The following is a 25293-nucleotide window of genomic DNA, read 5'->3' as shown; positions in this document are numbered from 1 at the left end:
GGATATTTAAAACATTAGAGATTAATATATATGTATTACGCTGGTTTGTTTATATATTTCATATGTGCATATTTCATTTTGAGGTAAGAACAATGTGAACGTTTTCATAATAGAACTTTATTTTTTAATTTTTTTAAAGGACATCTTGTAATCAGAGTAGAACAAAAACAAACAATTAAATAAGAAGAAATCAGCTGCCATTATGGGCAAAACAAAATAAATATTCATGAACTTCTATAAATGATGACCATGTACCAGTCCATAAGATAAATATCAGCTGTAATTTCTAAAATACCATAAATTCAACCTAGATACCTCAAAACCTTTAATATGTAATACTGTAAACATGACATGAAAGTTCCTTCAGTATAAACTCAGTTTAACTTCATCTCAGCATTTTTAAATACTCAAGACTATTCATATAAATACCATAAACTGACTGCTACTTCATATGATATGCGTATGTTTAATATGAGATAGCACTTATACCTTCTTTAAAGACATTTAAAATGACAGGCTAAAAATGCATACATTCAATCAGTCAGACAGTTTCACCAGACAAGACCCCTTCAATATGATGCCAAGAAAAACCTGAAAAAGCAACTATCCCTTCAAATATACAATTCATGTTTGCTTACTTCAACACAAGCCACTCTTCAAAAGTAATTACAGTACATGATAGCAATTATGTGTGTGTGTTTGTGTAAATACGTGTGTGTGTATATATGTGTGTGCACATATAGTTGACTTAACAGTGACTGGAATGTGTGAGCCATATGATTAATTCAATGAAAAATCATTTAAAAGAGCTTCAATATTGAGGACACGGCATTCAGTCTATCAGCTCGTTAGAAAGTGCTTTGAATAGTCAACTTTATGCATGATACTTACCGCTTTTTATATATTAATATGATGTCATATGCAGGTCTATATTAAAAATGCCTTGTAATGACACTTCTTTACTTAAGTGCAGAAACATAAAGATTAAATAAGGAATCGAGGTATGATACATTTAGAAAAATACTATACGGTGGAGGTGGTTTAAACTGTTTAAAGAATTTATCAACACTTTTGGGTTTTTAATCTTGAATCATAATGCAGTTAAGTTATAAAGATGCTAGCAAAAATATACAACAGCATACAAGGCAATGTCATAGCAGAGCTTAATGCAATTAACGCACTTAATAAATGCAATCTCAAAAGCAACCACTGTACTTCATATTAGTTCAACTTAATGACTACCACTATTGTTAAGTGCATAAACAGGGTACATCGAATGACTTTCTCTCATCGAGGGATATGCAAACATCTTCTTAAAGGCACAAGCAAAAGTCAAAGACAATTTCAGTAAGAACGGCGATACTTGGGACGCAAATGATGCACTTCCAGTCCTGTGAAACTCAGAACTCAAGTTTTCATGAAATATTGATACCATTTCTTTTGCATGTATTGTTGAAAGCTTGTATATGTTTATATTTGTAACTGATATGGGAGGAGAATATGGCATGAGCACTGAACATAAATGCAAGATGCTGTGCATATTCTGTGTATTGTTTCTGCCTACGTTACCAAAACTCCTTTGTCAGACTCTAAGGCCAAAAACACACTATAATTAAGTTTGATTTTGCGCATCTTGGTCTTCTGAAATATGTCAGATTGCAAGGGGGCGCTAAGGGTCAACTACTGAGCAAGTTAGTTAAAGTTTGTTCAACTTGGCATGTTTACAGCAGCTACCTGAATAATAAAACATCCGGGATAAAAGCACAGACACTTATAGGTAACTCTATCGCCCCCTTGAGTACAGAAGTTTGCTACCGCCAGTGCGGCACAAGAACCCACGTTATTTATGTTGAACACAATGATTCAATACTTGCATAAAAAAAGTTTCTAGTCTGAGCTTGAATTATAGTCTTACTTCTGAATGCAGTTATATAGTGCTTATAAAGTCAGCTTTCAGGCGTTTTATCAGCGGCATCTTCAGATGTGATTCTGAGGGATGCAATAGCTTTAGCGCAGATGTAGACGCTCTCCTCTTTCTTATCATCTTTGCTAGGAAGGCCAGTGGAAGAGGTTGCTATTTCTCCACTGGAGGCAACTCCAGGATCTAGGACAGGGGCTGAGGTCCAGCCAGACCTAGCATTTTCTAATATGTTCCCCTGTGGATTTGACGGGAGCAAATTTCTCTCCCCAGCAGCACCAGATGTTGACATTGTGGGCATTCTTAACCCCCCAATAGGAATCATCGGGACAGGCGTTGGCACCTGTCCTTGAGAGTGCAAAGGCAAATGGCTGAAGATGTCTGGCTGCAGGTTTGTGGTCAGACCTTGACGGCTGCACAGATTCGGAGTATCCCCTTGATCCTGAAAAAAAATGATGTTGTTCATGATGCTGACCAATTCATTCTGATTTTCTGAGAATTAAAGTCATTGGACTTGGTGTAGATTTGGTGTGGAATGTTTTTTTTAATATATTTATTCTGTTATGCCATTAAGACTTGGCACCAGAATTGACTGTATAGCAATTTTTTACCCAAAAATGCTGCCGTTATTCTGGCATTACAGTGTTCCTGTAGCTCAAGTGGTAGAGCATTGCGTTAACAAGTGCATGGTTGGTGGTTCAAATACCAGGAGAACACATGTTAGGAGAAAAATTGCTAGACTGAATGCAATGTAAGTTGCTTTGGATAAAAGCGTCTGCTAAATGCATAAATTCTTTATGCAGATTTTATTTAGGGATGTAGCTATTAACCACGAGCCGCTTGAAAACCAATTGAAATATGTGATGATTCAAAATGGTTGATGCAAAACAAATCGCGATTCAATTAGGGGTAGGAGTTAATTGAATGTATGTCTGAGGGGAACTAACTGTCTTTAGAAAAGTTTAGATGGTATTTTGTCTTTTTATCCTGCCTCTGTATAATACATATTAAGGTTCAGAAGTGCAGTGCTGCTTTGTTTACAGCGGAAACCAAGGAAATACTTTGAGCTCAAACTGCTGGCAGAGAGTGAATCTGTATTTCATTTAGCTCATCTGCTCTTTTTGTTTCATGTAGATATTTTCTATGCATACTTTCACAGGGAAAGCCTTGTGTTGTTTTTATATAAAGATATATTTTTTATTTGTGTTATTTATTTGATTTGGGGCTTGTTATTTACATTTACATTATATTAAAATTTTGTTATTTAGCACACGCTTTTGTCCAAAACAAAATTATTTATAATTTGCCTTAAATATATAATAATAATAATAATAATTGTGAATCGATTCGAAGAGTGAAATCAGAATCGGGAATCAAATTGAACTGCAGTGAATCGTTACATCCCTATATTCTATCATAAAGATTTTAATTATATAAAAAAAAAAATTATGATCACGGCTGTCAAAAAGAACCGAAAACACTATTAAAAGGATAAACATTGGTGCCAGGTTTGATGCCATTGATGCCAAAATATTTCAATATGAACAAAATTCATATTGAAATACTGCGCACTTGGGAACCTTACCCAGGTCTACTTAAAAAGGGTGGTCTGGAGTACGGTTCATGTGAACTTCAGTACGGTTAGCTGCTAAAGTGAATGCAACTGTACCGAATTGCGGAAGTGAATGACGTATTATTTGATAAAAATGTGTTTCACTCACTTTCCTGACGAGCGTGACTGACGCGCTGCAAACGTTCTTTAGATAATTTGCAGTACATTCGTAAGACAGACGTAAGTGTTGTTATGTACAGAAGCTTTGTAAACGAAACAAACGGTTCAAAAATGTAAATATATAAAAGTGCAGAGAGCAATGTTATGCATTTGCCACCTTCTTCTGCGCTGCTGTTGCTAAGCAACAGGGTAAACAGCTGCTGAATTGATGATGCAAATGAGAAATGGTTTGGACCCAAATAAAATAATATGAATTCAGTCCAGTGGGGGCATGGGGAGGGGGGGCAATCGAACTCGAGTTCAGGCCAGGCAAGCGAACCAAGTGTGAAAGCACACTAAATCAGTAGAGCATGGTGCTAGCAATGCCAAGGTAATAGGTTAAATTCCCTGGGAATGCAAGAATTGATTGTGTAGGATGAATTCAGTATATGTCATACTGGATAAAAGCATGCATAAATGTAAATCTTAAAGCGTACCATTCCGGTGTTTGTTCGCACTCCGATGACCGGTCGAAGGGAAGAATCTTGAAATCTCACACTCCTTCCCTGATCCATGAGGGTCTTGTGCTGATAAGACCCACTCCGCGGGGACACTGTCCTGAGCACCCCTTTTTGTTGACCCAGCGGAGACTGCGCTCGCTGCCCTGATGGGTCCGAACCTGTAGGCCTAACAGGTGACAGCTGCCGGATAGGTGAAAAATCCCTTCTGATCCTCAGATCTCTCCTTGGGGAAACTGCCCTTAAAGGAGATGAATCACGGCTTGACAACAGGTGACATTGTGGTGAGAGATCTCCTCTTGGGGACATGTACCTCTGGCAAGGTGAATCCCAACAAGGTGACAACAGCTGCGGTGGGCAAGGCTCAGAGGAACTGCTTGACTGCTCAAAGGTCAGATCATCATCAATAATCCGTGAACAAACTCCAAGCTGTTCCTTCGGTGGATTGTGGCTTGGGTCAAAGAGTTTAGGGAGACAGCCAGACAGACATGTCTTGTTGACTGCATAGGACTGAGGACTTGTGCTTCTGGACAATGTTTTTGGTGTAGAATCACCATCACATTCATCATCTTCATCATCATCTGGTTCATCCTCATCAATGCCATCAGAATCTTCTGCATCTGAGAACTGATGTTTAATGGTTGTTTCCACTGACATGATGCCTAAGGACTTCTGTGTGTCATCTACAAGGGGAGTAAGAGAAGAAAATGAAATTAGTGCTTCTAACATTCTCATAACATTTAGAACCTTGATGGAACTAGTTTGGGGTGCTTAAGGCTCTTAAAAAGGAACTAAGCTAGATACTCTAAATCTTTACATCTGCATGAAAAAGTAGTAAAAAAAAAAAAAGGTTTCCTACCAGCATCCTCTGTATTGTCCATAGCTGTGGGTGAAACTCCAAGTTCAAGGCATTTTTTGACGTGAGCTTTTGACTTCATATGCTTGGTGAGATTCCCTAAATAAAATAGGGGTTATTTTTCTATCCCAATCTTTTGCAATCACGTTTGAATGTAAATGTGGTAAAGCCAACCTTTAGTTTTGAAAGCAAAGTTGCAGCACTTGCAGATGTAGGGTCTCACATCCGTGTGTGTTCGAATGTGTTTCTTGAGCATGCTTGGCTTCTTACAACGAATGCCACACTCTTCACATATATACTTTCCCCGACCACGGCCTCTCACATACACGTATTCCTCATTGGACTTATACCTGATAGAGAAAATACAATATTTTTTCATTTCGATGCGTTACTACAGTCACATATAAACAGCAGCATGATCAAATTACATATTCGTACCCCCCTTCAAAAATCTTCACGCGGACTGGCTCTGCTTGTCGTATGGTGGATTCCACATCTTCTCGTAAATATTTGCACCTCTGGCTAATGTCTTTTAGCCTGACAGCTTGCTTTCTATCTTCCTCTCTGTAGTCCAGTGATACCTGCAACAGTGCAACAGACCTTATGGAACAGATGGCTAAATAAAAACGTACAGTTAAATATAGCACAGCAGCAAGTGGTAAATCAGCAAAAACCAACAACAGATAACATACTTGTTCTTGCTTCGGCCTCCAGGGGGTTGAGTTCACTAGCAGTCCAGGTTGGTAAATGCTGGCGACTGAATAAATAGAATCCTGCCTCCTCTGTTTGGATCGGAGAAGAGCAAGAACCATCCCAGTGCTAAGATCAGGTGGGTTAGGGTTACGGCATCTCACAAACCAATAGGCATACTCTGAAAAATGTGCTGCTGTTTGGGTACTATTTGGCTTAGTGGAGTTGAGATAGCACCAGCTCACACATGTAGTAGTGTGAAGACCTGGAAACTTGGAGAAAAGTAAAGCACCTGTGATTGACAAGGGCACTGCACCTATACTAGAACCAGGAAGATTACTGGCCATTATAAGTTCAGGTGTTGGTTTTTGTTCCATCATAGCAGTATCTTGAGGAATTCTGGCAGTAGATTGTAACTCTAGATTGCTGTAAAAGTCTTGGCTGGGCTCATCCACATCTATCTCCTCAGTGGGCTCACATGTCTCTGGTGTGCTTCCTGATTTGAAAGCTTTCTTGGTACTTTCTCTTTCACCTTCAAGATGTCCTAACTCCACAGCACTAAGCTCTTCAACAATCTGTCCATAAATGTTCTCATCTTTGACTCGTTTTTGTTGCTTCGCTTCAATGAAAAGTTCAATGCTACTTGTAGGTGAGAGCATGCGTTTGTTTGCTCCACCACTGGGGGCCTCTGTAGTTGAGATGGTTTTGGAGGTCAAGGATAGAGGTATGCCTGTATTTAGCTTTGCTGGTGATGCCTGTGGGCTGCGAAGTAGTCGCCTAGGGTGCCCCGATCCTGAAGATGGTTCACAATCTGGGTTATTTTGTGACATGACAATGGCAAGACTTTGACAGGGGGATTGTGTTTTGTGTTCTATGTATGACATAGGATTCTGTGTTTGAGAATCCAGAATATGAGATATACTAGTGTACGTTACATTCCCATAAGATGGTACTTGCATCTGAATTCTAACAGGCACTAGCAAACCGGACATACTTTGACTTGCTAATACTTGCTGAGCTTGTGAAAGCACTGCTATTGTGGACAAAACATTGCCTAAACTCTGGGAACAATCTTCTTGGGTGTTCCTTAAGCTAATATAAGATTCAGCTACCTTGGATTCTTCAGGTTCCTTCTTTATAAAATGCGTTACAATATCCATATCATAAACACTGCAAACATTGGGTTTTGCATACTGAGATGAGGCGTGCACTCGGCAATATTGTTTGTGTTGGGGAGAAGGACTACCAGAAATCAAAGAATACCTAATTTTCTCAATGGATCCCTCAAGTGTAAACGGTTTGCTTGGTGAGGTTGATCTCTTGCTCATTTCATCTGAGATGGTGCCGCCTTGCATCTCAGGTTCACCACTTAATGTTGCCTGCCTAACTAAGAATGCCCTTCTACGCATTGTAACCTCTTCTTGCCTAGATGTAGATGAAGGAGAAAGACTACCATAATCAAAAGACTTGCTTCGATATCCTGGAAACTCTGAGGGTAAATTATAAGTTGATTGCTCTGAAGCAGAACGTATCATCTCTCTGTGATGACTCTGTAAACGTCCTGGAACAGATAAGAACTCCAAAGGCTTATTAAACTCATCTGGGTTGGTTAGAGACACAAGGTTAATGGTCTCCTCTTTGTCGAGGGACAGGGAAAAACTTGAGCTGTGAGACAAATTGCTATCTTGACTTGGGCTTCTGGAGAGACTTGTGCAAGCAGATTCAAAACTAGATTCCCCAGAAGAACATTCCATCTCTGCTAATCTCAAGCGTTTCTTTTTGGGTGGTAGCTTTTCCAATGGAAACTGTGATAGAGTCTCACTCCTCTGTGGCCACTGGAACTCTTCAGCATGCTTATCCCCTTGCTTGACCCCTACTTCCAGAACTTTTTCCGACCTGTCAGGCTCCACGGTTACTCTAATCTCTGGAACTTGGATAGTAGGCTGAGATGTTGGTTGCTTACTCAAATTAAGTTTTTGGTGCAGAAAACCACTGCATCGCCATTGCCAGTCTGCTCCTTCTGTTCTGTGACCCTCCATACTATGCTTCTTCTCCATGAATCTGTAAATGCCAGTTTTGTCAAAGGGAAATGATCTAACATCACTTGACCTTTCTGGAGAGTTTAGTCGGTTTAATGAATTTGTGTGCTGAATGACAGAGATAACATTGCTGCCAGTCCTTTTCTCAGTGTCAGAAAAGGCAGTATCTAAAATAGTTGGCTTTGTCTCATTGTCCTCTGAGTGTCCAGAAGGCTTGTCTTGTACATGAAAGTCCTCTTCCTCCATGACATTTTTGTCCTTTCTTCGTTTCCTTGTGGAAGTTTCTGATAAATGGCTTGGAAATATGGAACACAACTCAGTTTCTTGATAGTTTAAAGAACCCATTTTTGGATCATCTATGCTGTGAAGTTTCAAGTCTGATTTTAAGCTACAAGCCAGATGAGCATAGCAGTCAGATTCAGCATGTCCTTCAGTAGCGGAGTGCTCAAACGCAGCTTGCCGCATGAGTTTTCTCATACCCATTGCGCCTCGGTAGGTGACATCAGCACCTGCCATTCTCTCATCAAATGAGTTACTGCTTCGTAGCCCTTGTGGGGCATTCAGATTTGAATTAGATGAGGTTGGAAGAGAATTACTGCGCAAGAATACACTACTCTCTGACGCTGTTTCCAGAAGGTCAGAGCTAGAGATTTGACATGCTTGATAATCTTCCCTTTGGAAGGACTCAGAATCCATTTTTATTGATCGCACTAGGTCTTTTTTGCTTTTGTGGATTGAGGAGTCAGTGTCACCTGGAATTATGCCTTTGTTCAATGTAATCATGAAGCTGGATGTCGCTTCATTTATGTCTGTCATGCAAGTTTGTACAGTGATTGATTGCTTTGGCCTGGTTGTTGGCCTATAACATTTACCAAACATAATCTCTTGATACGATTTGGCACTTGTGCTTGACTGATTGAATTGTTGCTCAGCACTCTCAGAACGCGAGAAGTATCCTGAATCAGTGCTGCCTTTACTGTATGAACTAGGCAGAGAAAGAGACTGATCAGAGTCTTGATTTTTCTTCTCTGAAAGCCGAAGTGCCAGTCTTTGCTTGATGGTGGAGAACTCAACCATTTGGTCCACCTGAGCAATAGTTGCAGGTGCCTTCATTTCCCGGAATTGCCATAAAGATACTTTTCCTGATGAGCCTGTTTCCTTTTTGAGTGATGCTTGAGCAGATAAAGTAGTGTCCTTTTTTGCCAATATACTCCCTTTTTCTTGCACAAAACCCTCTGTTTCTTTGATATGGCTTGTTGTATACAAGGATAAGTCTTCCACAACTTCTTCATCTGTGTCACTGCTCTGCTCAGCATCAGAATGCATCTCGCCTTCTGCCACCACCAACTCCTCATCCGTATGCTTGCTGTCTTGTTCTGAAAATGAAAACAATCCTGCCTTCACTGCATGGGTGTGGGATTTTCTGTGTTTGTACAGGTTGCTCTTAGTTTTAAAGGAGAAACCACAAGGAATACACGGATATGGTCTTTCGCCAGTATGAGAACGGATGTGCTTCTTCAATACACTGGGTTTGGCACAAGCTCTGCCACAATACTGGCATACATACTTCCCAGTCTTAACCAACTTCTGCTCCTTTTTGAGAAGGCCCTCTGACAGCAGCTCATATTCTGATTGAAGATATCGTTTGTTTGGGAGAGAAACGTTCTTCCTCCTGAGCTGGATGTGACACTGTTCTCTAGATTTTGAGGTAAGAATATTTCCTGAAGCAAGGACCTGTGACTCCATACCAGGAGATGGACTTACAGCTGGGGTCTGGGGTTGCTCCGCAAGTCTTATTTTGTCCTCTGTGCCAGAGGATTGGCCTCTTTGGGTCATCTCGGATGGCAAGTGTTTTTCGTCTTCTTTGAAACCAGTAATCTGTTTGGAACATTCCACATAACCTGAGGTATTAGCAGCCTCCATGATAAGTATTTGCTATCTACAATTGCTACATTGCCCTTGGTTTTGACACAATGAACATCATCACACTGAACAGCGAAAAGTTTCTCTTTAACGTGGATGGTTAATCCTTCAGTGGTTTAAACAGTTCCCTGTGATTGTACAGCAGTCAGTCCAACAGCATAATTTTCAAAACATTGAAATAATAATTTCCATATGTTCAGTCAATGCATGTTCAATCTATATACATTTAAGCCTGGGCACCAAATCCAAATTGTCTGCAAACAGAAAAAACAAATTCAAAATGTTTTAAGCAAAGAAGAATAACTTGAAGAGTACAGTATAATTCTGAGGCAATTATTTAAGTAGAAAAGCCATATATCTTCAAGACAAATGGCCCATAAACTCACCATGCCCTGAGTAGAGTGTTTCTGAAGGCATTTTGCCAGCACCATCTCTTTGTCTTTCTGACGTTTGTGATTGATGTGAAGGTCGTCTCAAACTGTAAGGTCAGGAATCCCTCCATTAGAGAATTAACCAAACTACAAGTACTACAAGTACATGGCTGTGCAAGCATAATTTATCTCTGTAACACCATCATTCATTCTCCACTTTAATCTCTATTAGGAATGTCTTTGCTATTCAAAGGAAAACTCTTTCATTTAAAAATAAAATAAAATAAAAATAATATCTATCTATCTATCTATCTATCTATCTATATATATATATATATATATATATATATATATATATATATATATATATATATATATATATATATTAGTGCTAATCCTGAAATATGAATAAAGATCAACTGAATAATATTGACTACCATTCAAAAGTTTGAAATCATCACATTAAAATAAATAAATACATAAATAAATACTACTTTTATTTTCCAAGGGTACATTAAATTGAATTGAATTAAAGTGACAATAATATATTTACAATGTTACAAAATATTTGTATTTAAAATAAATGCTGCTCTTTCGAACTTTCTATTCATTCAATCCTGAACACAAAATGTATCATGACATAATTTTAACATCATCAAATGTTAAGAAGCACAACTGTTTTCAACAATGTTAATAATAAAAAATGTCTCTTTAGCACTAAATCAGCATACTGTATTACAATGATTTTTGAAGGATCTGGATAAAGACTGGATAATGATGCTGAAAATTTAGCTTTCCCATTACCTGAATAAACAATATTTTAAAATGCATTCAAATAGAACAGTTGTTTTAAATGGTAATAATATTAAATAAAAGCAGCATTTGTGAGCTTTTAATATTTTTTTTCAAAAACATTAAAATAACTTATCAACCCTAAGGTACTGAATCTTGTTTCATCTTCAGTAGAACAATAAATAACATTCACAGGGAATTAACATATTTTTTTCTTAGTGCATTACAAAAGTTACAAATTGAAGGAACACTTGTGTTGAATCGGCAAAAAAAATAAATAATAATAATAATAATAATAATAATAATAATAATAATAATAAAATTAAAATACAAGGGCAAATTCTTCCAAATGATTTCATACAAATACATATAAGGTACCATACCTTGTAAAGTAAAGTACCCTGTAAAGAGAATGAACCACTGAATTCACATCCATTATACAATACAAATGTGTGACCATTTTTAATTTTATTGGTCAAATAATTTAAAAAGTAGTGCCACAATATTAAAAAATAATATTAGTAACTTACACCACCTCTGCCTGCACTCTTTGAATGGACGTGCAACTATATAGGTGTATCTCAATAAATTAGAATGTCATGGAAAAGTTCGTTTATTTCAGATATTCAACTCAAATTGAAGTGAAGAAGTGACATTCAGCCAAGTATGGTGACCCATACTCAGAATTTGTGCTCTGCATTTAACCCATCCGAAATGCACACACACAGAGCACACACACACACTGTGAGCACACACCCGGAGCAGTGGGCAGCCATTTATGCTGCGGCGCCCGGGGAGCAGTTGGGGGTTCGATGCCTTGCTCAAGGGCACCTAAGTCATGGTATTGAAGGTGGAGAGAGAACTGTACATGCACTCCCCCCACACACAGTTCCTGCCGGCCCAGGACTCGAACTCACAACCTTTCGATTGAGAGTTCGACTCTCTAACCATTAGGCCACGACTTTCCCCTTGTGAAACTTGTATATTAAATAAATTAACTGCACATAGACTGAAGTAGTCTAAGTCTTTGATTCTTTTAATTGTGATGATTTTGGCTCACATTTAACAAAAACCCACCAATTCACGATCTCAAAAAATTAGAATATGGTGATATGCCAACCAGCTAATCAACTCAAAACACCTGCAAAGGTTTCCTAAGCCTTCAAAATGGTCTCTCAGTTAGGTTCACTAGTGTCAAGGTTCATGGGTCAGTGCGCTCATCTTGCATCTCTGTCTGATTGTGTGCGTCTGTTAACTAGCAGCAGTTGCGATAATGAGCACCAGCAGCAACTCATTTGTGCTGCCTTTAAGTTTGGCTGGTTTCCTGTTCGTGATGTTGGTTTGTTGATTTCTCGTCTATCTCTCTTGTCTTGTTGTGCTTTGTTCCTCCAGTTGGATTATTTCTCTGGACCTTACTCCTTGCCCGCCTGAGATTCCTGCGCTGGGTTTGAGATTACTGCTGCTTGAGTGGTCTGGACGTGATTCATCTGGGTTTATGCCATCGTCTTCCTATGTTCTCATTGCTGACTATCTGAGCTACAAATAAAGCATTTTTACCTCGCACTTGGATCTCGTGACTTCATCATTGTGACAACTAGGCTACACAATCATGGGGAAGATTGTCCACAAGACAATCATTGACACCCTTAACAAGGAGGGTAAGAAACAAACATTCATTGCCAGAGAAGGTGGCTGTTCACAGAGTGCTGTATCCAAGCATGTTAACAGAAAGTTGAGAGGAAGGGAAAAGTGTGGAAGAAAAAGATGCACAACCAACCGAGAGAACCGCAGCCTTATGAGGATTGTCAAGTAAAATCGATTCAAGAATTTGAGTGAACTTCACATGGAATGGACTGAGGCTGGGGTCAAGGCATCAAGAGCCATCACACATAGACGTGTCAATGAAGTTGCTGAACCACAGACAACATCGGAGGCATGGGCTAACTGGGCTAAGGAGAAGAAGAACTGGACTGTTGACCAGTTCCCCAAAGTCCTCTGTTCAGATGAGAGCAAGTTTTGTATTTAATTTGGAAACCAAGGTCCTACAGTCTGGAGGAAGGGTGGAGAAGCACATAGCCAAGTTACTTGAAGCCCAGTGTTAAGTTTCCACAGTCTGGGATGATTTGGGGTGCAATGTCATCTGCTGTTGTTTGTCTATTGTGTTTTTTTGAAACCCAAAGTCACTGCACCTGTTTACCAAGAAATTTTGGAGCACTTCATGCTTCCTGGGGAAGTTGTGGCCGGTGTGTATTTGTTCACTGCTGTGTGTGTGTGTGCACTTTGGATGGGTTAAATGCAGAGCATGAATTCTGAGTATGTGTCACCATACTTGGCTGTATGTCACGTCACTTTCGTTCTGCTGACCTGCTTTTTGAAGATGCTGATTTCATTTTCCAGCAGGATTTGGCACCACATTGCCAAAAGCACCAAAAGTTGGTTAAATGACCATGGTGTTGGTGTGCTTGACTGGCCAGCAAACTCACCAGACCTGAACCCCAGTGGGAATCTATGGGCTATTGTCAAGAGGAAGATGAGAAACAAGAGACCAAACAATGCAGATGAGCTGAAGGCCACTGTCAAAGAACATGGGCTTCACTACCACCTCAGCAGTGCCACAAACTGATCACCTCCATGCTACTCCAAATTGAGGCAGTAATTAAAGCAAAAGATGCCCCTACCAAGTATTGAGTACATGTACAGTAAATGAGCATACTTTCCAGAAGGCCAACAAGTCACTAAAAATTAAGTATTCTAATTGGTTGAGACAGTGAATTGGTGGGTTTTGTTAAATGTAAGCCAAAATCATTACAATTAAAAGAACCAAAGACTTAGACGACTTCAGTCTGTGTGCACTGAATTTATTTACTACATGAGTTTCACAATTTGAGTTGAATTCCTGAAATAAATGAACTTTTCCACAACATTCTAATTTATTGAGATGCACCTGTAATTACCATCTGCATACATCAGAGTTTATATAATGAGGTTACATAAGGTTATCTGGTTCAAACCTCTTAACTGGGACATTCAAACTCGTCGCAATCAGAGAAGAAATATCAAGCTCCACCAGGCTATAAAATCTACAACCAAATCTTAACATGCTCTACAACGAAGTCAAATGTTTTCCATAGGTCGAGTTAGTATCTAAACAGCCTTTCAGTCTGGAGAAAGCGACCAGATGAGAGCGTTGATGTAGGAATGACAAAACACAGCAATCAGATATGCTTTTTTCAAGGTCAGTCTCAATCCTGTGCAGTCCTCAACACATTTGAGGAGAATTATGGTGGATAAACCTGCCAGAGGCTAAATGCACCTCTTAAAACTGGGCTGACAAGTTAAATGTGTCAGTGGTGTTCGGTATTCAGACACGAGACAATAATCACATCAAATATGTCCAAGTTGCATGATGTGATTTCATCGATTAAGGACAACATCGAAAGACTATAAGTGTCCAAGTTCGACCTTCGATCATCTATTGAATGAGCAGACAAGCATCTGTGTTAACACATCTACAACAACAACAACCGGAGCAACATGTCAAAGCCAGAGGCGGGAAAATATAACCAGACTTGAAAGAATGTCATTACGTCATATATCAGCCCCCCTTGGCATCACTACCCGGTGGGATGCCTGGCATCTCATGAAATACAGCTGTGCTGCATCTTAAAACTACAAAAGGAACAAAATGTCCACAGAAGAGCTTATCGTACTTCAAAAAGCAGAGCAGTCAAGGACTGACTTTGACGAGTCACCTGCTTTTGAGTCCCAGTAAGACGTACAACACAGTGATTGCTATCAATCTACAAACCTGGTGTCCAAATTCAGCCTTGTACAATGTCTCCAATCAAATGCAGCTGTTCTCATAATTCCTTCTTCCTGTATCACTGTACATCACCTACAAAAAAAGACAAATGTGCCAGAAATAAGTCTCAACAGTCATCAATGTCCTGCTCAATGAGAGTACATTAGAAGCGCTACAGATGTATGCGAGTCACCACAGAAAATACCTCATTGAGACGCGTATCCAGGAACAAAAATAGAAAAGGGGCCCCGGATAGGGTTATGCAACGGCCCACATTCAGGGCCACTTTTGCATCAGCGCAGGGAGAAGTGAATGTTCATGCTAACTGAGGAAAGGAGTTGGAATCAGGAAGGTTTGGATTAGAATAAAGCATAAAACCTAAACTGCACTGAAATTAAAAGGTTTAATCTGTGTATAGGATTGTGATATACAGCAGAAATAACAAGCAGTATGCTAATATGGTATTCCAAACATAACGTTAGTCTGGGACTGAAAATCCTGATAGATCACATATTAATCATGTTTAGCTCATGGAAGTGATAAATTACCAGCAGTATCTTAAAAGCAACATGAGTTACTGGCTTTATTTTACATGATTTAGTGTTGTGCATTATTCCAGAACAAAGTTTGTGTTTTCATCAAAACATAATCAGGTGCCACTTTTTCAGCAGCGCTGTTTCCCGAATATCTTTCCCTTTCATTTTTCCCATAGGGCTTTTTAAAAAGTCTTAGTTTGAGAGTTATAAGCCATGAATGAAACCAAACAACTATGAGAAGAATCAAAACATAAACTTTGACTTGAAGCAAAAAAATATATACAAGATTCTGACATAATCAAATAAAACCAGTGGTGAAGTATAAAATAACTCATTTACAGAAGAATATTTTTTTTATATATTGAAACTATTTATTATAGGTTTGCTTTGTTTTTTGTGGGGTTTTTGTTATTGTTGTTGTTTTTGTTGTGATTTGAGAGCTTATGTCATTCACATTTCTTAATTAAAGTGGGCGTATCTTTTGCTTGCCGTGATTCTCTGATTGGTGGGGATTCCTTTGCAGAATTAAGGGTATTATAGTTTTTCAAAGGAATTAAGCTGTAATATGATTATTTAAAAATAAGTTGGCTTCGACATAAGCATATATCATTGATTAACAATATCAGTGCTCACAGTAACACTCTTTAAATTATTGTCTGAATAACATCAAATCATGTGCAGCTTTTCCTCCCTTAAATAGGATATATCTCTGTGAAGGATATATCTCGTCCACACGTGGATGTTGACAATTTCTTGCCATTTTTAAAGTAAATAAGTAACTGAAATCAAGCCCCGTTCAGGGGGGTAAATCCTCACTTCTTCTCAATTGGCCTGTAACCTTGACCTCTCAACACAATTCAATTTACACGGCTAAAAATGTTTGACCTGCTGTGACCATCATCTAAAGTTACAATGGGAGAAGACAACTGGGTTCTGCATTAGAGGAGCAGAGGGGTCAGGAGAACATGATACAGTACAGATACCGTCAGTGTGTTGTAGTCATAGTCTGGTAAGTAACAATAGAGACTTCAGGTATAACAAAAGCAAGCAAGCAAGCATCACTATTACTACTGCTCATATTGATCAGGGCTAGTGTTTGATCAAACCCCAAACCCTAAGCGTTACATTTTGGCAAGATTTTATATCGTGAATATTTTGTCTTGTTTTCCAGTACAAATATCACATTCTCAAATTATGATGCATTAACTTAAGAAGCACATATGACATATATTAAGGCATGTTAGCAAATTAGTTTGGGCTTAAATCAAGGATTTCTTTTTTTGACCCCATGCATTTGGAGATATTTTTCTCTTTTACCTAAGATTAAACGCATTTAATTTTGAATAAAAAAAAGGAAAAAAAATTCCTACTTTTAGCTTTTAAAGCAAAATGAGGAGATGAAGATTAAGATCGATATCATGTGGTTTTAATTAAAAAAACATGAATGTTAACTCAAATCATAACTTACAATTCAAAAAATAAAATTGACTTTATTATCTCTCCATTATTTTTACTTTTGACTTTTTCCAGTACAAATTTCAAAATATTCTGAAATCAAGCAAATTTACAAACTTATCTTTAAAATGTAAGTAAATAAGTTTTGAGTTAAGAATGTAATGTATAGATATTTGTATGAGAAAACAAGCCAAAATACTCGCTAAGAAAGTGTACGGTTGTCATCTGGTGGACGATAAAACAAGGCTAAGAAATCCCATACACGCACTGAAGAAAGGAACCATTATAGAAAAGTGCTGCAGAATTCATCAGAAACAGCACAGAGATATCCATGGATAGTGCAGCATGTTTTGCACAGGCAACTATCACTCTGTGCTTGAATAATTATGTTATGCTGAGTCTGGACAGCTGTGTGGATGTCTGGTTTATCAGATGTGTTCTAGTACAGAAGCAGTCCTGGAGATCACTTTATTTACTTTCACAGAAAGCAGTAATGCATCATAATGACACGGGCAGCCAGCGGCGGAGGAACGTTTGCACGCTATCAAATCACATGCAAATGTGCAGAATTCTGCTGGTCAGCGAACGTGTGTGCCTTAGACAGTGGAAAAGCCGAGCAGTGTTATGGAGCACCCGCTGGGACACACCATCATATTTATAGAGAGACGAGAGACTTGACCTTCAATGCTTGTGGAGGATCAGCCATTTCAGGGCCTTTCCACAGTATACTTAATGCAGAAAGCTGCAGTGCCTTGTGCTCTCTCTCTCTCTCTCTCTCTCTCTCTATATATATATATATATATATATATATACAGCCTGTCTGTGCATGTCAGAGTCTGTTATGGGAGTCATAAACCAGAGGATTGACCCCCGTGTTTACTTCACCCTTAGTTTGTACTGTTGTGCTTATTAACTATGCCAGTGTTTTGGTTGAACTAGCCTTTTTTCCCAAAGGTCAAAGGTGTTCATATACAATAAAATGCCATTAAACATGTTGGGATTGGTTACAAAAAAAAATTCAGATGATTTGAAGGTTGACCAAGGCTGAATTTATTGGTTAAACAAAGAAAAACAATAATAACAGTAATACAGAGAAATATTATTACAATTGAAAATAACTGTTTTCCATTTAAATGTGTTTTGAATGTGCATGAGTCCAAGCATCATTACTCTAGTGTTCACATGACCCTTCAGATTTCATTCTAATATGCAGATATGCTGATTTGTATTTATTATCAATGATGAAAACAGATGTGCTGCTTAATATCTTTTGGAAACCATAATTAATGTTTTTCATGAATCCTTGATGAATAGAAAGTTCAGAAGAACATAATTAATTTGAAATCTTTTGTAATGGTATGAATATTTCTACTGTCACTTTTGAACAAATTAATGCATCCTTGTTGAATAAAAATATTCATTTCCATTTTTTTATATATGATTTATTTTGTACACCGTGATACTTACAAATTTAAAAATCGAATATCCTGTGATTAACTGACTTATCATCATGATTATCTAGTATGTGCAGATTCCTGTTAGACAAGTTTGATAATGGCACTATGTTGTGCCATACGCAAATGGCCTTGATCTGGAAATGATACTGTAAATGCCAATCACCACGCATGTGCTGTGCAGAAATGAGGAATGTTCCCATGACAACCAAACGACTATTCCTGCTGCGTTCACGTTCTTTGTTTCACATAAGTGGATACTGAATAGGCCAACAGGCATCCTCAAGTAACCCTCCTGCACCTGTGACATCACATGCTCCGCTAGAGCCCCTTTCATACATACATCACTGCACACAACTGATGGGAGTCAGGAAAATCACATGCATCTTTTCCAGGTAACAAGGAACATTTTTAATGATTTATACTCTAGAAAGAAATTGTTTACCTAAAAATTTTAATTGTATCTATATTTATTTCCCTGTAGTTCTAAACCTGTATGCTGCTATATATTCTATGGAACACCTAAAATAAAAAATTTAGTTCTCACTGTGTAAAAAAGTCAGTTCTCATTGTGCATCTTCCCACTCTTTCTCCGACTAGATAAGGTCACGAGCTTCAGATTTAAAATAAATCCCTTGAGTTTCTAAGAGTTAGATGAACAGTGTTCTCTGATCGCCATGGCAACACATTCTAAGTGCTTTTTCAGAGTGAAAACTAACAATGAACAAGCTTCAATTCAAGTGTGCGAGAAAGACTAGAATCTCTAGGACAACATACAGTACATCATCACGATCAGAAGCATTAGAACATGTCTGGATAGAGTTAATGCTTGTTCAAACATGCCTGCTGACCAAAGCCAACTCAAGTTACCAGTATATATAATATATACTCAAAATTCACTATGAATATACATAAACACAAAATCCAAAGGCGGCCTGTAGATTTCTGACAGTTTTGGCTTTACTACACTCTTCAAAATAGAGTTCTGAACCATTTTGCCTTCCCCAAAGAACCTTTCAGTATATAGCTCTTAAAAGTAGTGATTTGTGGTATGGGAATGTTTCATGGATTTTAAAGCGATAGTTCTCCCAAAAATGAACATTCAGTCGTCATTTACTCACCTTAAAAATGTTCCAAAGCAATAATGAATTTTTTTCTTCTGTTGAGCACAAAAGAAGATATTTTGAAGAATGCTCGTAGCCAAAAAAGCTGTGACTGGGCTGGTACTTTTGTACTTAAATTGTCCCTTTTGGTTCCCTATTTTGAACATATTAGTACCTCAAGTGTACATAATAATATCTAAAGCATACAGTGTACCTTTTTTTTTTCAGAAAGTGCATGGTATGAAAAATAAATAACTTATGGAAGTTAATGGCTACCAGCAACTTTTTGTTTATCAGCATTCTCCAAAATATCTTCTTTTTTGTTTAACAGAAGAAAGAAATGTATACAGGTTTGGAACAAGTGTAAGAATTTTCCTTTTTGGGTGAACTATCCCTTTAAAGCTTCAACAATTCCAATGAAGAACCCTTAATTTTAAGAATGTAGCTAGCTCAAAATTGCTACATGGTGCTCAATTAAACACACTTTTTGGCAAAACATTGGCTTAAAGACAACTATAAGAGAGATAGTCACAAAAAAAAGACCCAATACTAATGAAAACCTTCACATCTCTTTTACAAGGTTTCCAGAGCATACAAGATGTGACCACCAAATACAACCAAAAGACCAATCCAATAACCACATGCCAGGATAAAACGCCTTCACACTGCCATTACATTACCATGTTCAGATCATAATTAAGATCAAACTCTCTCACCCGGCCAGATTTTCTCCCTGAAAGCCACTGCTCTCCTTCAGGTCAGGTTAAACAGTGCAATTCCCATCCTCACTCTGTGACTGCCAAGACTCCCATTTTACACAGACTTCTCTCCATTAGGCACAGCTACAGCACCTTACTTACTCATAAGAGCAGTGGGAAGTAAGTGGAAAATGATCATCTTTCTTGGCATAAACATGTGCGTGTTGATTGGCTGAGGGCTGATGTCCATCACCGTGACAACACGCTGCTGGCAACATATACTCAGAGACAGAAATAGGTTTCTGCTCACTCTGGAGCGCCACGATCCCAGCGCAGAGGAAGGGAGGGAAAGCCGGAGGGAATCTGAGACGGAAGATGAACACAGACATAAGAAAGCAAGGACATTAGCTTAGAATATCACACCTGCAGCATGCCATACTGCTCAGTGTGCGGGCAGATTTATTAGCACGGCCTCAACATAAAGTATGAATGATAAACTAGATTTATACATTTCCAGAAGACAATGTAGTGCTTGCATGTGCAGAAAAATGTTAATCCTGATCTAGAACTAACTAAAACCTGTTGTTCACAATCTACTACATGTCTTCTGTCATCTGATTGATGGTTCACACTTTTTTAGGCCTTTTATAATAATTGTAAAAGCTTCTCACTTCGGCTTGTGGTACAGATTTTATTTTTATAAAGTAAATGTAAGAATGACTTTTTTATTACTAACATTTTAAGATGAACACTTACTGGACTGAAGCAACTTAAGTTTACTTGATTATACTTTTTTTTTTTTTTTTGAAAAATCATATGAGTATCAAATATGCTCATCAAGCATCTTTCAATCATCATTGGATTGCATTGCCTTATGTTTTAATCATAACACTAAGCATTTTAATATCATGCTAAGACATTATTGGAGATACAACGTGACAACTGATATTTATATGATATATGATTTTTTTGCCCAGTTTTGATTATCTACAATTAAGGGAAAAACTGTACATTCATCAAAAAGCTACCAGTAAAATCAACATGACTTTCCACAACTCACGTGATTTGAGACATTCATTAACGTCTATAACATAAAAGCTACAGATAACATGTTGTTGGAAATCACAAATCACAACATACACTTAAAAAAAAAAAAGAATCTGTAAAATTAGCAGTAAAAAAAAAAAAGTGAAGTGTTGCCTTTCCTGAAATAAAACGATTCTCTTTTATCTATTTTTTCATTATTTATTTTATTTCACCTTTTATTTTGTTAACTTAGCAAAGTTTCCAATTGTAATCTAATAATTAAAACAATAAGGCTGAACTTAAGGCCTATCAAAGGGTAAGAATATGAACTTTTAAATAGTACTAATAAATACCATTTAGGAGTAAATAAAGTACAAAAATGTAGCTTTTAGATTTTGATACTTGATACTTGGGAGTACCAACCTTGTACAGCTTTGTACTTTTTTTTCTGAGAGTGAAGCAAACTTAGTGCACATGCAAAAAGCAGGACGAAATCCCCTCACAGACCCCCTCATTCTGTCGTACTACACGTAATGGAAGATTGGCTCTGGAAGCCCAAGGGTCCTTCCTTCTTTACCTCCCAGCGGCAGGCTCACCCCACTCAGACCAGACCCCCGGACACCTGCCAAAACACACACACACACACACACACATTTGGATGAAAGATGGAAAAGACAAAAAAGGGAATCTCACATATGTGAGGAACCTTCTATTGCTAATTGTGAATTTCCCCCCTGCAGAGTGAGTCAAAGCGGCTGTGATGTTCATAAACAGTGCAGGACTATTCTTGGCACAGCTGCCCTGAATAACTCAGATAGGGAGTTTCTGATATGGGAGCAGTGGCACGTGTGTCTGAATGCAGCATGTGATGCTCTCCGGTTCTAAAGACGGCCATGAGCAGAGCATTGTGGGTAGCTCAGGCGGCCACACAGTGCTCTATTCAAACAAACATGTCTCTGTGTCAAATCTAATTCAAAAGACAGAACACAATTCACTTCCTTTACTTTTTACGTAACTTAAAATTAAAAGTCAATATGCTAGTAAAGAAAGAAAGAAAGACTGTTATAGTTAACTACTGTTAACAAAAACTATTTGATTTAACTTTATACAAAATGTAATAAATATAAAAATTGATTAAAATGTATTACATTTTGCATTGGCAACAAACTTAAATAAAATAAATTGAAATTTAAGTGATGGAATAAAGCAGAATTTTCACCATCCTTACTCTGGTCTTCTGTCAGATGTTGATTTGATGCTCAACAATTATTCTTTTTCCAGGATTTCTTCATGCATACAAAGTAAAAAAAAAATTATAATTATCTATTATAAATGTCTTTACTGTCACTTTTGATCAATTTAATATGTCTTTGCTGAATAATAGTAATCTTTATTTTTATTTTTGTAACTGTTAGGGTAGGGCTGGTTGCTAATGTTTTACGGCAGGGCTTAGTCAACAATCAATTATTCAATAATTATTTTAATAAACATACCTGTGTCTTAGATGATGATACAACTGGGTGGCTCAGAACAATATAACCATCAGCGGGCCATGAAAGGAAAACAGCATAGATTACATTCTTCTGATTACACATATACCTGTTATGACAAAACAAAACCATACTTTCATTTAAAAGCAAATAAAGGTGAAAAAGATAATGTATAAAAAATGAAACACAAGAACTCTTAATGCTCTGCTGCTGTAAAAGGCCTATTTTTATTAAATAAATACTATTATTCAGCAATGTGACATTAAAGTGACAGTAAATACATTCATATTGTTGCAAAAAATCAACCAAGAATCCTGAAACTGTATCAAATATTATTAAGCAGCACAACTATTTGTTGAAAAGCAAATCAGAATATTAGAATGATTTCTGAAGATCATGTGACACTTCAGTCTGGAGTAATGATGCTGAAAATTCAGCTTTGATCACAGGAATAAATATAATTTTAAGATATATTCAAATAGAAAGCAATTATTTAAAATTCTAAAATTATTTTACAATATTACAGTATTTTTTGATCAAATAAATGCAGCCTTGGTGAACAAAAAACAGCTTTGAACATTGGTGCACTGTATGTGAATGTACTTTCTAATTAAGTTATTTATTCTAATATTGTCATAATAGATAAAACCATGTCATCCGAGTTTCGATGATGTTGAGATACCCATACTCACAAGCCGTTTGAAGTATAAGCAGTAATTACGATGTTTCTAATAATAATCACACGGATATTACTTTCATATTGTCCTTGTAGTGCCTCTTACAGCATGTTACAGTAAAATTACCTCAAATGTACTAATTACTTTCCTCAATACATCACAATTACAAATGGATCTAGGCATTAAAAACTCAGATCTACTGTAGGTAGATCAAGAAAGACACTGCTAGCTGCAGCATTCTTCACGTCTAAGTCACTTGCTCTCTTGACTTCTGGTCAATGGTCATGCAGTTCTCTCACTTGTGTTTCAGCAGGTGTCCAGGGTTGTAGTGATCTGAGCAGGTGTAATATCCACAAATTAATTAATACAGTGCCATATCCCAGCTGTCACAACAGTGTCACGCACATGGCTGAAAACACATACTGGCCATAAGGTAGGCTACACGAAGGCAACGACAAAGTTTCCATTCTCTGAGATTATATTATTATTTAGCAAATTTACAAAGCAAGATCCAGGATTAAATCACAACTGAGGATCATTCAGCTTAGTTTCTAGTTCATCTACATGAAAGGAGACTCTTGTTGACTATAGCTTGCCATAACTTCTCTATTCTGCATTGTTCTCCAAAAATAGCCATGTATTATGACAAAATAATAATAATAAATGCAAAACATAATGATGTTTTATCAGTGATTGTTTTTTCTGAGGCCATGCTCTATCAAGCATTTTAAAACAGGATGTTTTATAAATTATATAAAATTATAGAAATACAAAAACAAGTAACGATATGAATACATTTTTGATATACAATCTACTAATCAGAATGGATGAAGCAGTATTTCCATAATGTCTAAATACTGTATATATCCAAATACAATGCACAAATCTAATACAAGTCATTCTAAAATTACATATATATAATTCATAGGGCCATACAGGCATCTAGAGGTTATACCACGGTATTACATGTGATTTTCTTTATTTTATTCCCATTAATCTGCTTTAAGTGCAATGGGTTTTAAATACATTTGCTGACTATTGTTAACTTAAACACTGTACTAATTCAAAATTATATTAAATTGTTTTATAATATTTGTATTATTTTATATAGAAATAAATGGTGCATAATTCAGAGGTGAATATCATCTAGTACCATGAAATCCTCTCGAAAATGTTCCACTTATTGCCTATGGTCTGTTTTGACCACGAGGGTCACAATTACATCAGAACACCAGTGGGTTAAAGAATGGAATAGACTTTGAATATTTTTCTCTATCTGTTGTCTTCTCAGTTTCAACCTCAACCAAAACATTTCTTAACATGTGGCTTAATAATTTAAAACCTGAGGAACTGAAAAATAATAATAATAATAATAAATTGTGAGTGAATCTCACAAAACCATATTTGGGTTATATCTGTCAAAAAGCATTTAACGTTTAGCATTTAAAAACAATAAACATTTTTTTCAATTTAAGAAAATTTTAGCATTGTTATAGGCTATTATTGTGCATTCATGACGAAAAACTATATTATATCTTTTCTCTATGTCTTTTCGTATTATTATTAATAATTGATTGACTCATTGGAATATCAATAGGTTGTCAGTAGTCCGTAGTATTTACTTCCAAAAAAAAAAAAAAAAAAAAATATTAGAATACATATATATTTTTTCTTGCATTTTTGTTTCTTTTGATTTAATGGTGGTTTGATTTCATGTTTTTCATGCAAAACTTGTGTTGTTCTCCTTATAAAACAGTAACGTTACAGTATCACAGTAGGCCTACAGTGAAATATCCGATGGTAAACCATGGAACTTTAATATACCATGTTATGACTAATTTAATGATAAACATTTACGTTTACTAGATGAAATACAGATACAGCGGAAGCTTACACATTTTGTAACTGGGAAACAAGCAAGCCTGCGTGAACGCCACTACGACAAACACTTGGTTTATGAATATTATCTACGTACCAAGACGCTCGCCGAGTAGTTCTAAATGATGATTAATATTCATGATATACACCTTCGCCATACTGGGATTCGTAACAGGGTTAAATCAGAGAATGTCTAATATGGCGAGAAGTTTCACTCTCACTACACTTCCGGCTTCTGAACTGGTTGCAGTTCCACTCTGATTCCATATGAGGGCGCTCACAGGACGAGTGCAGAATGAATGGAGGTCAATGGCGGTATACCCCTCAAAATCCACTTTTCTCAGGATATAATTTTT

The 25293-nt window shown here is 37.2% G+C and overlaps 1 protein-coding gene across 1 annotated transcript; it reads right to left on the bottom strand.

Annotated features, from left to right (window-relative positions):
* Window positions 1-101: 101 nt before the first annotated feature.
* Window positions 102-25293, bottom strand: LOC127976807 (transcription factor HIVEP2-like). The gene is made up of 13 exons (XM_052581479.1): window positions 25035-25293; window positions 22386-22491; window positions 22121-22178; window positions 21316-21514; window positions 19885-20229; window positions 14627-14713; window positions 10042-10133; window positions 5696-9909; window positions 5442-5584; window positions 5178-5353; window positions 5007-5102; window positions 4127-4830; window positions 102-2360 (listed from the first exon to the last, which is right to left on the bottom strand). Exons 8-13 carry the CDS (start codon window positions 9653-9655, stop codon window positions 1947-1949), a joined length of 5493 nt encoding a protein of 1830 aa, XP_052437439.1. The 5' UTR covers window positions 9656-9909; window positions 10042-10133; window positions 14627-14713; window positions 19885-20229; window positions 21316-21514; window positions 22121-22178; window positions 22386-22491; window positions 25035-25293; the 3' UTR covers window positions 102-1946.

This window comes from Carassius gibelio, chromosome B17 (genome assembly GCF_023724105.1).
Source record: "Carassius gibelio isolate Cgi1373 ecotype wild population from Czech Republic chromosome B17, carGib1.2-hapl.c, whole genome shotgun sequence".
Lineage (NCBI taxonomy): Eukaryota > Metazoa > Chordata > Actinopteri > Cypriniformes > Cyprinidae > Carassius > Carassius gibelio.
Note: the sequence above shows the minus strand (reverse complement) of the source record. Positions and strands in the feature narration are given on the sequence as shown.

What these genes read in the sequence shown, in the direction of transcription:
- LOC127976807 (XM_052581479.1), bottom strand. Translation starts at nt 9,655, where the DNA reads ATGGAGGCTGCTAATACCTCAGGTTATGTGGAATGTTCCAAACAGATT. An exon ending in GGAGGCCGAAGCAAGAACAA is followed by an intron (nt 5,585 to 5,695) that starts GTATGTTATCTG and finishes GCACTGTTGCAG; the next exon opens with GTATCACTGGACTACAGAGA. An exon ending in TGCGAACAAACACCGGAATG is followed by an intron (nt 2,361 to 4,126) that starts GTACGCTTTAAG and finishes ATTTTTTTTCAG; the next exon opens with GATCAAGGGGATACTCCGAA.